Below are 13,337 nucleotides of genomic sequence, written 5' to 3' on the forward strand. Positions count from 1 at the left end.
AAGAGTCCTTAGATGTCATCTAATTATTCATTTTAAGGATAAAGAAGCTGAGACCCAAAGTGATTAAAGATGTGGATGAAAAAAGTATAAATATCTTCTTGGTGATCTCCTTTCTTTTTTCTTTTTTTTGGTGAGGCAATGAGGGTTAAGTGACTTGCCCACAGTCACACAGCTAGTAAGTGTTAAGTGTCTGAGGCTGGATTTGAACTCAGGTCCTCCTGACTCCAGGGCTGGTGCTCTACCCACTGTACCACCTAGCTGCCCTGGTCTCCTTTCTTAACTTTAATCATGAGCAGTGCATGGTGAAGTGACCAACTTTCCTCCACTTGACTCAATGATAAATAAATAAATAATAAATAAATAAATAAATAAATCATCCTTGATTGATGAGAACTTTTTTATATCGTATCTTCTGGTTTCATTTATAGCACACATCTTGAGAGGTTGTAAAGCGAATTGTGTATTAGCGGAAGAAGCACTTACTCTATTGAGGGTCCAGATCCATAAATATATTGAATTGTGTGTGTGTGTGTTTAGTTTTTATTTTATTTTATTGATTATTATAAAATAATTTCCAAATACTTTAAGCTGGCCCTCAATTTTAATTGACTGAGAATTGGATGTCAACATTAAAAAAAAAATCAGGAATATCTATATCAGGAAGTATGTGAACAAAAAATGGACTGAGTATATATCTGCATAATATATTCCCACCAAGTGTTATTAAGGTAAATGATCTACAATGAATGTGTGAAAGACTTTGAGTGCAATCTGAGGGCATTCTTGATTTTGTTTCAATTTGATACGGTTCTAATGTGCCCAGTTATAAGTTTCCATTATACTAGCTATGCTTTCTTGCCTTTATCACAGTGGTGGCATGAGAGAAAATACTTTTACCATTACTAATAACTAATAACATTAATACTTGTCCACTAAAATTCTGCTCAGTTGCTTCTTCATGGTGTGTGTGTGTGTGTGTGTGTGTGTTGGTAGGGAGAGGTGACCCTATGTTCTTCAAGGCTATTCTAGTTTACTACAAGCTATGTCTGGACCTACCAAGATGTAAAAGCTTGGACTATGGTTGTAGCAATGAACTGAATATCTTGCATCTCATGATCAGCTTAATCAAGTTGATGGAGGCTCATCTTCAGGAAACTGGTTTGGTAACTAACAACTGGCTTAGTTACAGAACTCAGGATGGTGGAGAGGGATTGTAATCTGCATTAGTAAAGGGAGTACCTATGCTGATGAAAATCACAGATACATGAAATCCTGAAATAGGTAAGTGTAATACTATGCATATAAAATAAAAACCTTTACCAGTAAGTATATTCTCCATTCTAGAGGGGGAAAAATGGAGATGTTGCCTCCAGCTCAATCCAATAAATGTTTATCAAGTGCCTTCTATACAAAATAAAGATGTTTACATTCTGTTAGAGGGGTAAAGTATACACATGTACGTGGATAAGTAACTACAGTGTAATTTGTGGAAGGAATAGAGCACTAAAAGAAGTATGGGGGCCCTTCTAAGTAGACCAGTTATTGAGCTGTATTGAAGGTATCCAGTATATGGAATATCAATGGCCTTTGGGAAATTCACTAGGTTAGAAACAATGGTCCTAAATTTTGTAGTGTATACATTGGCCAGCTCCTAACCAAATTTGCCTCCGTGTTTCAGTTGTTTTTTCCCCCCAAGACACATTTCCTTTGCTTCTTCTGAATGATAGTGACTTCGTTCTGTGGAAATGTAGAAAGAGTGCTTTGAAATGAGAGTAAATGGATTCAAACCTTGGTTCTGACATTTATTCACTTTGTGACCACATGCAGATCACTTGCTCTCTCTGGGAAGAGGGTTAGAATACATGACTACCAAGTTTCCTTCCACTTCATAACCTGAGTCCCTAAGTGCTTCTGACTATTCAGGATAATCCTAATAGGCAGATAATTAAATACTGCAGAGAAAACTGTTTACACTTAGACTTAGAACCACTTGCTTTGCTCCTGAGAGTCCATAAGCCCTGAGTACTTAGACTACGACAAGGGTATTGGGCTTCATTCCTTTATGCCCTGTCAATTCCTTCCCCACATCCTCATTGCATATACATACTTTGGGATTTTCTCTGAGGTTTTTGAGAGTTCTCTTCAAGCCACAGTGGTTATATTTATTTCTTAAATTTTCTCACATACATGCATAAATCTGTTGACATTTAAAATAACAGGATAGTTAACAGGGTAATAACTAGTATGATTTGTTATCCATTGCATCAAAAGATTTTAGAACAGTATAAAGAACACTGACCCTGAAGTCAAAGGATCTGGGTTCATATACTCCCTCCGACGTTTATTATTTGTGTGACCTTAGTCAAGTTCACTTAATCTCCCTAGGCCTCAATTTCCTGATCTGTAAAATGAAGGGGTTGGATTAGATGAAGTGTCCAAGGTTTCTTCTGGCTAAAGACCCCATGATTCTAGAATCTTAGCATGCTATCAAAAAAGTCTGTTATTCCTTTCAAGATCAGATTCACGTCCTTAGGAATTTTGTGATAAAATTCTTTAGCATTTAGAAGCTCTTAGAGGGTGGTACTTCCTTGATTTCTATTGGACAGGACTACTACAGTGTAGAATGCTTGGAACACAGTGGAATGTCTGGCCCTGTAGTAAAACAGATTTGGATATCCTCTAGATCAATTCAAATGCTTTGAAATGTATCAATCAAAAAGAAAAAAAAAGACCTGTCCATAACTCAATCAGCCTATAAGGTGCTATTCTTGAACACAAGCTCTTTTCAAAACCATAGTATAAAAGAATGTAGCCCTCAAGGTACCCATTCATCCTAACACTTGCTTTGATTTCTAGACATTCTGACTTTACTCTTCAATAATTGTATATTCTCTCTCTCTCTCTCTCTCTCTCTCTCTCTCTCTCTCTCTCTCTCTCTCTCTCTCTCTCTTTCTCTCTCCCTCTCCTTCCCTTCCCCATTTTATATTGCAATAGTCCTGCCCAATAGAAGTCAACACATGGAAGACCACATTTTCACATTAAAATAAATAAATAAATGATAGGGCACTTAGGGAGGACCCTAGCAGTTGATGAATCAGGAAAGACGTTGGATAGAAGATTGTGCTTAAGTGATGTCATGAAGTGAGGGATTCTTCGAGGAAGAAGCGTTATCATGGTATCTTTTACATAGTAGATGCTTAGTAAAAGTTTATTGAATTGAATGAATGGACTGTTAAATTTGAAGGCATACCAGTAGTAATGGAATATAAGAGAAATAGCTACAGTAATCGTGTTGCAACTAGATGTTGGAAATTATTATAGAGAAAATGGATCATTCAGGTTTTTATAATGGTTATTGCTTAGAGAGTGATTTTTATTTTAGTCCTGAGTGGGTTCAAGTTGTCATAGTGAAAGAATCAGGACATATATTTGTTGTTGGATGGCCAACTTAATATCATTGGGGACTGGCCCTGTGATTTTATTGATAAAGGGAGCTCTTGATGAAGACCTCCTTTACTAGTGCAGGTCGGCACCTCTCAGCAATACAGTGTAATACTGTGCCAGACACTGTGCTAACTGCTTTACAAATATCTCATTTGATCCTCACAACAATCTTGGGAGGTAGGTGCTCTTTTTATCTCTATTTGATAGCTTAGGAAACTGAGGCAGGGGTTAACTGACTTACTCAGGATTACATAGCTAGCCAATGTCTGAGGCTGGATTTGAACTCAGGTCTGCTTGACCTCAGGCCCAGAGCTCAATCCACTGTGCCAACTAGCTGTCTCAGGGAGGGAAGTGGTTTTTTTGTTGTTGTTGTTTTCCTCCTAGGGCTTAGCACAGAATTTGGACTTAATTTAACCCTGTGTTGTATTATTCTCAAATTCAGGGTTTTTTTTAAAACATGTGTGTATGTGATAGATGCCCTTGAGAGTGTGGTGAAGTCTATGGATCCCTGAACAGAATGTTTTTCAATATGCGGAGGAAATATTAAATTTCAGTTAGAGGTCAGTGAAATTAAAGATGTATTTTTTCCCTTCCAAGTTCATAGACTGCCTGAAATCTATCCAAAGATTCCAGGTTACAACCCTTGATATAGTTAATTCATCCCACTCTTTGAGGATAGTAACTATGTCTTGTCTTCTTTGTGCTCTTCACAGGAGAATATTCAGTATCAGGCATATGGTGGTTGATTAGCAAATACTTATTGATTACTATCAATATTTTTAAAAATTGACCCTAGTAATGACCCAGCTAATCAATAATCATAGGAGACTAACTGTGAAAAGGACCTTTAAAATTTATTGAATTTAACTTCCTAACCACTGATGAGGACGCTGAAACCCAAATAAATTATGTGACTCACCCAACATCAAGAATACAATTCTAAAAAAAAAAAAAATTTAACAATTTGACTATTATTTATTGAGCATCTACCATGTGTGGGAAATAAATATAAATAAAACAGGGTCCCTGACCTTATTGTCAGGGAGCTTACAGTCTTGTTTGATCTTTCTACAGCATTTGACCTTGTTGACTATTCCTCTTAATACTCTTCCCGTGGCCTCAAGGATAAAACTTTCTCCTGGTTTAATTCAATTTAAAAACATTAGTTAAACTTATAATATGTGTAACTCATTGCGTAGTTCTCTTCCTACCTATTTGACTGATCCTTCTTGGTCTCCTTTTCCAGTTCATCTTCTTATTGAGGATCTCCAAAGACTCTCTGACCCTCTTCTCTGTCCCTGAATCTTTCCATGGTGATCTCATCTACTTCCATTATTTTTAGACTTAAGAGAAGGAACCTTAAAGATTATGTAGTACAGCTCCCTCATTTTATAGATGAGGAAAGTAACATTAAATGACTTGTGCAATTGTGTAACTGGCAGGGCCAGAATTTGAGTGCTTTCCTCTAACTCTAAATCCACTGATTTTTCCACCATACATTTTTTTTTCCGCGGGGCAATGAGGGTTAAGTGACTTGCCCAGGGTCACACAGCTAGTAAGTGTCAAGTGTCTGAGGCTGGATTTGAATTCAGGTCCTCCTGAATCCAGGGCCTGTGCTTTATCCACTGCGCCGTCTAGCTGTTCCTTTTCCATCCATTATACCTAGTAGCCTTCCATCCTCCTCCTCATCTTCCATCATCGTCATCATCACTATCACCATCAACAACAATAGCATCACCATCTCGTATTTATATAGTTCTGTAAAGTTTGCAAAACGCTTTTGTTATCTCGTTTGAATCCTCATAACCTTAGGAAGTAGGTGTCATCATCCCCATTTCACAAAGGACGAAATGTCAGTCAGTGACTTGCTTAGTTCAACCGATCAGTAAATATTGAGATACAATTTGAATTTCGGACACCGCCACATATCGTGCCACTTACTCGCCTCTTTAGGCAGATCTCTGCCTAACCTATGTATGTACACTGCCCATCTTGCCATTGCTTTGCATTCCCAGGGCGTAGGAAGTTGTGACTTTGGCTTCTATTACTTTAAAAAAGAGCTCATGCTGTCTTTCTACATGTATAATCAGCATATGATGAAGTCTTCTCCCCTATCTCTGTGTGTGTGTGTGTGTGTGTGTGTGTGTGTGTACACACTGGCAAACACATATCCATGGGGATGTATATGCACATATATGGCAAAGTGACAGATACAGGGGTTGGTTGACTGAGAATTGTGCACTACTGACTCCATAACACATACACTTCCCTAGATACATGTTGTTCCTTTGGGATCTTTTCTCTTAAATTTTATCCATGGGGGTGGCTAGGTGGCGCAGTGGATAAAGCACCGGCCCTAGATTCAGGAGTACCTGAATTCAAATCCAGCCTCAAACACTTGACACTTACTAGCTGTGTGACCCTGGGCAAGTCACTTAACCCCCATTGCCCTGCAAAAAACAAACAAAAAAACAAACAAACAAAAAATTTTATCCATATGCAGGTGTATGGGGATAGGAATGGACAGAGACACATAGTGCAATTAGCTTAGGTCTTTTCCCCAGATGTTCTGGTGATGACTAATGGATAAGACCCATTAACCCTAAAGTATAATTGCTATGCCTTAAATTTCAAGAGGGCAGGAACCATGACTTTATCCTTAGAGTGTAACATAATTCCCTATTTAATAAATGTTTATTGAGTTGAATTGAATTGAACAGAACTAATAAAACAAATTGCCACTGGCATAGCTATAATAAGAGTGCATTTGTAGAACATTTGGGTAGTTGCATTTTTAAAATTAGAATTGTTTTATTATATAATTTCCAGAGATAGAAACAACTAAGTTATTATATATATTAGGTGATGAAGATCCCCCCACTATAGAGGTAAACAGTATAAATTAAAGAGATGTTGATTATTTGTTTTCTTCAATCAATATTATTGATTGAAAATTTTTATTTCCCTTCATGAATAAAATAATGTACATAATGTCTATTACAGTGTGAATGAACTTAACCTATTGACAAGTTATTAGTATATGTCTTTCCTTAGTGACTATCCAGAGTGTGGCAGGTGTTTGAGACTTTACTCCTGTTTAAGAATCTAAATAAATTATTTTTTTCCAATTTGATTCGACATACACTTTTTAATGTCTATTATAAACAGAAAGTGCTGTGCTAAAAGCTGAGTGAGATACAAAGATATATAAGACATTCTCTGCCTTCAGAGAGTTCTCAGTTTGGGTAATTATTTTATGCTTACAGTTTCTGTGGGTTTTTCTCTTGACATCAAGAGAACATCAGTGGGGGCAGCTAGGTGGCACAGTGGATAGAGCACCGGCCCTGGAGTCAGGAGGACCTGAGTTCAAATCTGGCCTCAGACACTTAACACTAACTAGCTGTGTGACCCTGGGCAAGTCACTTAACCTCAATTGCCTCACTAAAAAAAAAAAAAAAAGAAGAAGAAAGAAAGAAAGAAAGAAAGAAAGAAAGAAAGAAAGAAAGAAAGAAAGAAGAGAACATCAGTGGAACACATGGGAAAATATATCAGTTATCCCTTACTCTTTCAAGAACTGGGGTCCACTTTATTTTCCAGTCTTTTTTTTTATAACATCCTCTACTTGGATTCTGGGAAGACATGGACAAAGAATCATTGAAGTAAATGGGCAGGCTTGGATGAATTATGATCTACATTCACACTGATGAAATTACAGATCTATGTGAGTTTTTAAACTTGTAAATATAAAGTGTTTCACTGATTTGTGCTGGTGATTCTGAAGGAAAGGAATAATCAAGCCATTTGTGATTACCGTTTACAATTGAGAAGCTGATAAACTGCGAAGCCCTAAAATGGATCTCTTCCAAATGAATTTTCTAATGCTCTGTGATTATGTTATAGTTGGAAAATCTGGCTTTAAAATTGACATCTTAAAATTTAAATGTTCTCTTCACAAATACAGTCGAGCTAATTCAACTCTTCTGTCACTGTACATTAAGCGGGTATAGAGAAGTATTGAACTCATGGCCAGCAAAACTTCTGTGTGTCCTGAAGCAGATTAAAATATGATTGGGGGGGGGGGGCGGCTAGGTGGCACAGTGGATAAAGCACTGGCCCTGGATTCAGGAGTACCTGAGTTCAAATACGGCCTCAGACACTTAACACGTACTAGCTGTGTGACCCTGGGCAAGTCACTTAACCCCAACTGCCTCACTAAAAAAAACCACAAAAACAAAAACAAAATATGATTGGGAAGGGTTCAATAAATAAAAATACAATACAAAATAGATAATGGCTGTAGTTTTCTAAATCATTGTGAGGCACACAGAGATATGTTTCCATTTGAATTTGACTGCTAGTCTAGAGGATTCTGTGTTGGATTTGGGAGTCAGGAAGACATGGTTCAAATCACATCTCTGCCACTTACTGCTTATGTGACCCTGGGCAAATTACCTGATCTATCACTGCGTGGGGAAACTCTCTAGGGTTTATTTAAACTAAGTTATAAACTGATGGCTGCCTGAATTGATGAAGGGAATTCTCAGAGCTGGAGTTTCCTTTATACTGATGAAATCACACATCCTTCATGAATTCATGTCAAGATATTTATATTTGATGCAGTGATACTGAAGTAAAATTTAAAGTGAATTAATGAGAATTATGTAGAAGGTTTAAAATACTTATTTGAATCCCCAGCTTAATCTATCTGATGATAGCAGAGATTTTCATTTACTCTACAAATCTTTGCTTGATGGAACACAGCCTATTTGATTCTAATTCTGAAAATTCATAATAGGGTAGAGTTTCTTATGATTGGAAAAATGCATGGCATCACCTGACTGAAGCATACTCAAATGCTATATAACAATATTTCCCCATCCTTTCATTAAATACATATCCATATTTTTAAAGTAGGACTCCTCTGTCACTTTGAAACAAATGATGACCTATTTCTTTTTAAAAAATGGTTAGTGGCTGTCAACCACAAGTGGGATTTTAAAAAAGTGTGACATTTAATTTGTGAAATTCCCAAGTTGCTGTCTTCTACCATATTTCACCCTTTTTCTTGATGGGTACAGAAAAGGAGATTTTGTTATTATGTGCCACAGAAGGATATTGCCATCATCACCTTCATCATTTAACGTTAGGGGAAGGGTGTGGAAGGAGAGGAAGGATTGAGAAGTCTTGCATTGTGAACAGTTGTTTTATTCTTCTAGCAAACTTTCTCTTCAAAATTATCTAATAGAGAAACGGGGTTTAATAATATTCTCTATCAACATGATAATAATTATTGTGACATTAAATCAAAAGAGACATCATCTGGTTAAAACAACATGAAAAACATGAATTCAACTGAGTTTGGTTCAGTCTCTGAATTTACTCAGCCTCTATGGGATTTTATCTAAAACAATGTCGGTGTCTTTTGCCTTCCTTGTTGCAGCTATGCCTGTAACTTTGAGATTTATCCAGATAATTGAGATAATTGTGTTTTGATAATAAGGTCCACAGCATGGGTGGGAATAGAACAACAGAACTGGGAGTCAAGAGACTCCCTAGTCACAGCTAACAGTGTGACTTTCAGCAAATCACTTCATTTCCTTGAGTCTCATTTTCTGTAAAATGAGAGAGTTAGTGAAGGTAATCTCTAGGATATAGTCTAGTTCTGGGATCCCCTGACTAGTGTCTCACTATTGGAATAGCTGTATTGTCTTGAGGACTTCAGACAATGAACATGTAACAAATATGTGTGAGTTGTTTTTTTTTTGTTTTGTTTTGTTTTGCATAAAACCATTCTATAGGTAACAGAGCAGATTCTTGTTCTTTGAGTGCTTGCAACACTCTAAACCGTTAACAGAACTTCATCATAGGAGTTGTGCCCTCATTTTTCAGTACATATTGAGATCCCTGCCCACTCTTCTATCTCCTAGGGAGAGAGCAAGATTTTCCTTTTGAAAATAGTGTGGAGAAAGATCTTTTTTTTTTTTTTGGTTGCAGTTTGCATTTTTGTAGGGTGTGTAATTGCAGTGTTTGTGTGGGGGTGGACAGGAATGGGGAGGGAGTGAGCCCTTTTTGGTATGTTCCTTAGTTTTTCTTAAAGGCACATATAGAAATTTGCACAGCAGGTATGTGGCATTGATTTAACCTACAGTCATAGGAGAGTTAGTAGAGAGAGCTTACGGCTACTTTTTTCAGTGACTGTCAGTCCTGAAGCAATCATAAGAAACTGGAGGGCAAGGAGGTAGGTGGGGCTTTTTCCTTTCTCTTTTCTCTCTCCTGCGCATTCTCTCCTTCCCTCTATCTCCCTCCGTTTCTCTCTCTCTCTCTCTCTCTCTCTCTCTCTCTCTCTCTCTCTCTCTCTCTCTCTTTTTCTCTCTCTCTCTCTCCTCCCCCCCTCCCGTTCCTCAGAGTAGAATAAGCAGTCTGCTTGCAGCCTGTTAGAATCACCTGCAGTTTCTGTTTGGGGTGTACACAGTGAAGAGAACACGGAGAAGGAAAGAAAGCACCAGGTACCACCATGGGTCAGCTCTGCTGCTTTCCTTTCTCGAGAGATGAGGAAAAAATCAGTAAGTGTGACTTGTATGTTAGATGAGCGCTTGACTGTTCCATGCTGTTGTCTGCTAAGCTGGTTCTTAGTGCCTCGGGAAAAGAGCAGAACCTTCAACTGTGTGTGTGTGTGTGTGTGTGTGTGTGTGTGCATGTGTGCGGTACTTCAAAGAACTGGTGGGTGTATAGTTAACAATCATCTGTAAGATCATGCTCGAGAGAGGAGATATTGAGAAGATATTAAAATAACTTACTTCTGGGTTCTCCCCTCCCCCATCAGTTTTTGACAGCTTATCTTTACTTTTAAAACTAGACATGTTAATACTCACAATTAGGTTTGAATTTCCTGAAAACGCTGTAAACGATCATATGATACAGAGTAGGAAATGGACTACATTTTCTTATCTAGAACCAGTATATTTTCAGGGCAGGCATAATGATAGCCTGAGTTAAAGCTGGATTTGAAAGGAAATATATTTTGTATAGATAGATACTATGAGCCGTCCTCTGCTTTGTTCTTTATGCAAGTAATTCAGATAGGTAATCAGGTTACTTTAAACAAGCAATGAAATAGTTGGGCTGCATTTCTGCTGGCCAAAAGCCTTAAAATGAATATTTTAAATGAATGCCAAATGTATTTCACCTCTGTTTGTGGCATGCATGATGACAAATGTGCTAGAATTCCTTATTCATTGTCAGTGGTATGTATTCATTCATGTTTTAGAACATTAGCTGGAATTCTGGTGCTTTAATTAATTTACTGGATGTAGTATTTGCTATAAATTGGCTATTCACTGGAATATTTACTTTTGCCTAGTTTTCCAGTAATGTCAAATATCCAGCCAAATTTTTGTCACATTATTGTTCATTCAGATCTCCAGAATTTTGCAGTATCTGATCCACAAAATCAAGATTTCTGCATCTGTTTTATATTTCCTGCTGTTTATTCCTCAGGAAACTGACCAGGCTTATGTTTAAAAAAGAAAAGAAAAGAATTAAGCTTACACTTCATTTATTCATTTGCAAAGTAAACCGGTGTATATAAGGGTTGAAAGTCAGACACACAACATATTTTGAATACAACATGGACTTTGAAAACTGTGAGCATTGATTGGAATTAAGAGGCAGTATCATGAATATTGTTTACAAAAATGACAGTGTATGGTTTGCAATAGCCCTGTTTTCAGAACCTCACATGACTTTACAACCAGCTCCATATTATCACTTCACACTAGCCAGCTTTGATGTCTCATTTGTGAAATAAGCAATTCCCATTTTTAAACATTTCTCAAAATGGCTTGTGCTTCCTGAACATTTTCAGTTTTTCTTATCAGCTCATATTTTGGTGAAAGTCATCAGCTAAAACAACTTTGCCTTGAACAATTGGGAGTGCAGAAGCATTCCTCCCTTGTTCCTCCCTGCAAACACCCATCCTCCAATGGCTGTGCTGCCTCTACTTCCTGACCTCTTCCAAATGCAAGTTTATTTCCATTCTTTTTGAAAAGTCAGGTTTCAAAGCAAAGTGTCTTGTTTTGTTTTGTTTTGTTTTTTACTGCTTTTATCCTTCCCTCTAACTCCGTGGATTCTCTTATGCCATTGCTGAGAGCCACATCTCCTATACTGTGTAAGGAATGTCCTCATTCATAAATGGCTGTCAGGAAGTGGTGTGCACTGCATGTGAAATCATAATCTCGTTTCTAAAAAAGAAAGTGAAGGTATCTGAAGGAAGAGATCTTAGCCAAGCAGAGCAAGTCACGGTCAGGATCAATCATTGCCGAGGTTTCCCTTTTTCTCTCATTCACACTCTTTCTGATAGTCTTGTCATTGTTCTCTTACCTCTTCTGCTGTGTTTCTCTTCTCCTTCTTTGATTTTTTTTTATTTTGGGTACTTCCCCCCCCATCCCTTATCGCATGTGTTTCTGCTACTATTTTTAAAACTTTTCTTGCTTTTTGTTTGCTGCAAGGAGGGCTAAGGGCTCAGGTGGAGAGATGAGTTCCATGCTCTACATGCAATGCATACTATGAATGCTTTTTAAAAAATCATCAAGGGCAGCTAGGTGGCACAGTGGATAAAGCAGTGGCCCTGAATTCAGGAGGACCTGAGTTCAAATATGGCCTCAGACAGTTGACAACTTATTAGCTGTGTGACCCTGGGCAAGTCACTTAACCCCAATTGCCCTGCAAACAAAACAAAACAAAACAAAAATAATCAGAGAATTCTTTGCATTCATTCATTTGAGAAATACTTATCCAGTGCCTGGAAGCCTATATATTGCTTATATAATAGTTCTAAGTGTGCAATCACCAATCCTGCAAGCTGATTTGATTTCAAAGGGGAAAAAATGGCTAATTAAAGTTAAGGAGCCACAAGGACATTGAATATCAGAGAAAGAGATCTGGCATGTCACATCATTCATCCATATATTCATCTTTTCATTCATCTATCCAGCCAGTGCACATTTTTTAGCTGTCTACCGTGGATAAGGAACATTCACTATGTATTACACATTATTCATATCCAGTTTGACTTGAATAAGGGAGTGGCCCTGAGAGTGGGTTTAAAGGAACTAGAATTGTGGATAATTGATGGAAACATGTTGTCGAGGAATGTTTGAATTTGTGGGTATCATTCTCAAAATGCAGGTGAGTTGAGAAGCCCGAACTCAGCAGTCCTACAGGGATACAGGAGCAATTTAGCCCCATGGCAAAGTGGTAAGAGTCCAATAACTTTCCTTCCCTCACTTTTTATTTTGATCTCCTTTTGGTTCTTGGTGGTGGTGATAGAAGCAATTTAAATGTCATTTGCATTTTATTGCTGTCAGTATTTATGTATTAAAAATAATAATCCATAAGCAGCCATATTTGAAAAAGAAATTTAGATTGGATGTAATCCTATGCAGACCCTCAAATATTTAAGAAAGTCTAGATAGTCAAATAAGGTGAAGGTAAAATAAACCAGAGTAGAATTTGGGGGTTAATTTATTTTTCTAGTTAAATTCACTTAGAAGTTCTGTTAGTGTCTTGAAAATCTTCCCACTTATATAGTAAGTCTTAGTTTGTAGAATGTAGTTTGAATGTTCTATGACAACTCATAATATTGTAGTACCTCAGGGTCATCATTTTGAACATCAAAGATTCATGTGTTTAATACTTTAGATGGAGAAGATATAAGAAATGCAGATTTGTTTGTGTTATGGGATAAGTTGTAGTTTTGAATAAATTCTTGATGTGAGCTTTTTTCATTTACCTCTTATCTTTAGAAGTATGGAAAAAAAAACTTCAGTTCATTAAGGCTACCTCCATTTGATTGGAATTTTACTCTATAGGCTTAATTACTACTTGGTTCTTCT

General features: G+C 37.2%; 1 protein-coding gene across 9 annotated transcripts in view; it reads left to right on the top strand.

Moving 5' to 3' along the window:
• The window catches only part of AKAP7 (A-kinase anchoring protein 7), a 169,003-nt gene that overhangs the window by 126,485 nt on the left and 29,181 nt on the right, over window positions 1-13,337 (top strand). The window contains exons 1-2 of one of the 9 annotated variants that reach the window (XM_044002911.1): window positions 9,749-10,007; window positions 12,631-12,699. The exons of 7 other annotated variants lie outside the window; for them this stretch is intronic. In XM_044002911.1, the coding sequence (XP_043858846.1) occupies window positions 9,959-10,007; window positions 12,631-12,699 (118 nt within the window). In that variant the 5' untranslated portion in view covers window positions 9,749-9,958. Of the gene's footprint in view, window positions 1-9,748; window positions 10,008-12,630; window positions 12,700-13,337 lie in introns of those variants that run through there. One more of the 9 variants, XM_044002913.1, reaches the window with a different exon arrangement.

Source organism: Dromiciops gliroides, chromosome 4 (genome assembly GCF_019393635.1).
Source record: "Dromiciops gliroides isolate mDroGli1 chromosome 4, mDroGli1.pri, whole genome shotgun sequence".
Lineage (NCBI taxonomy): Eukaryota > Metazoa > Chordata > Mammalia > Microbiotheria > Microbiotheriidae > Dromiciops > Dromiciops gliroides.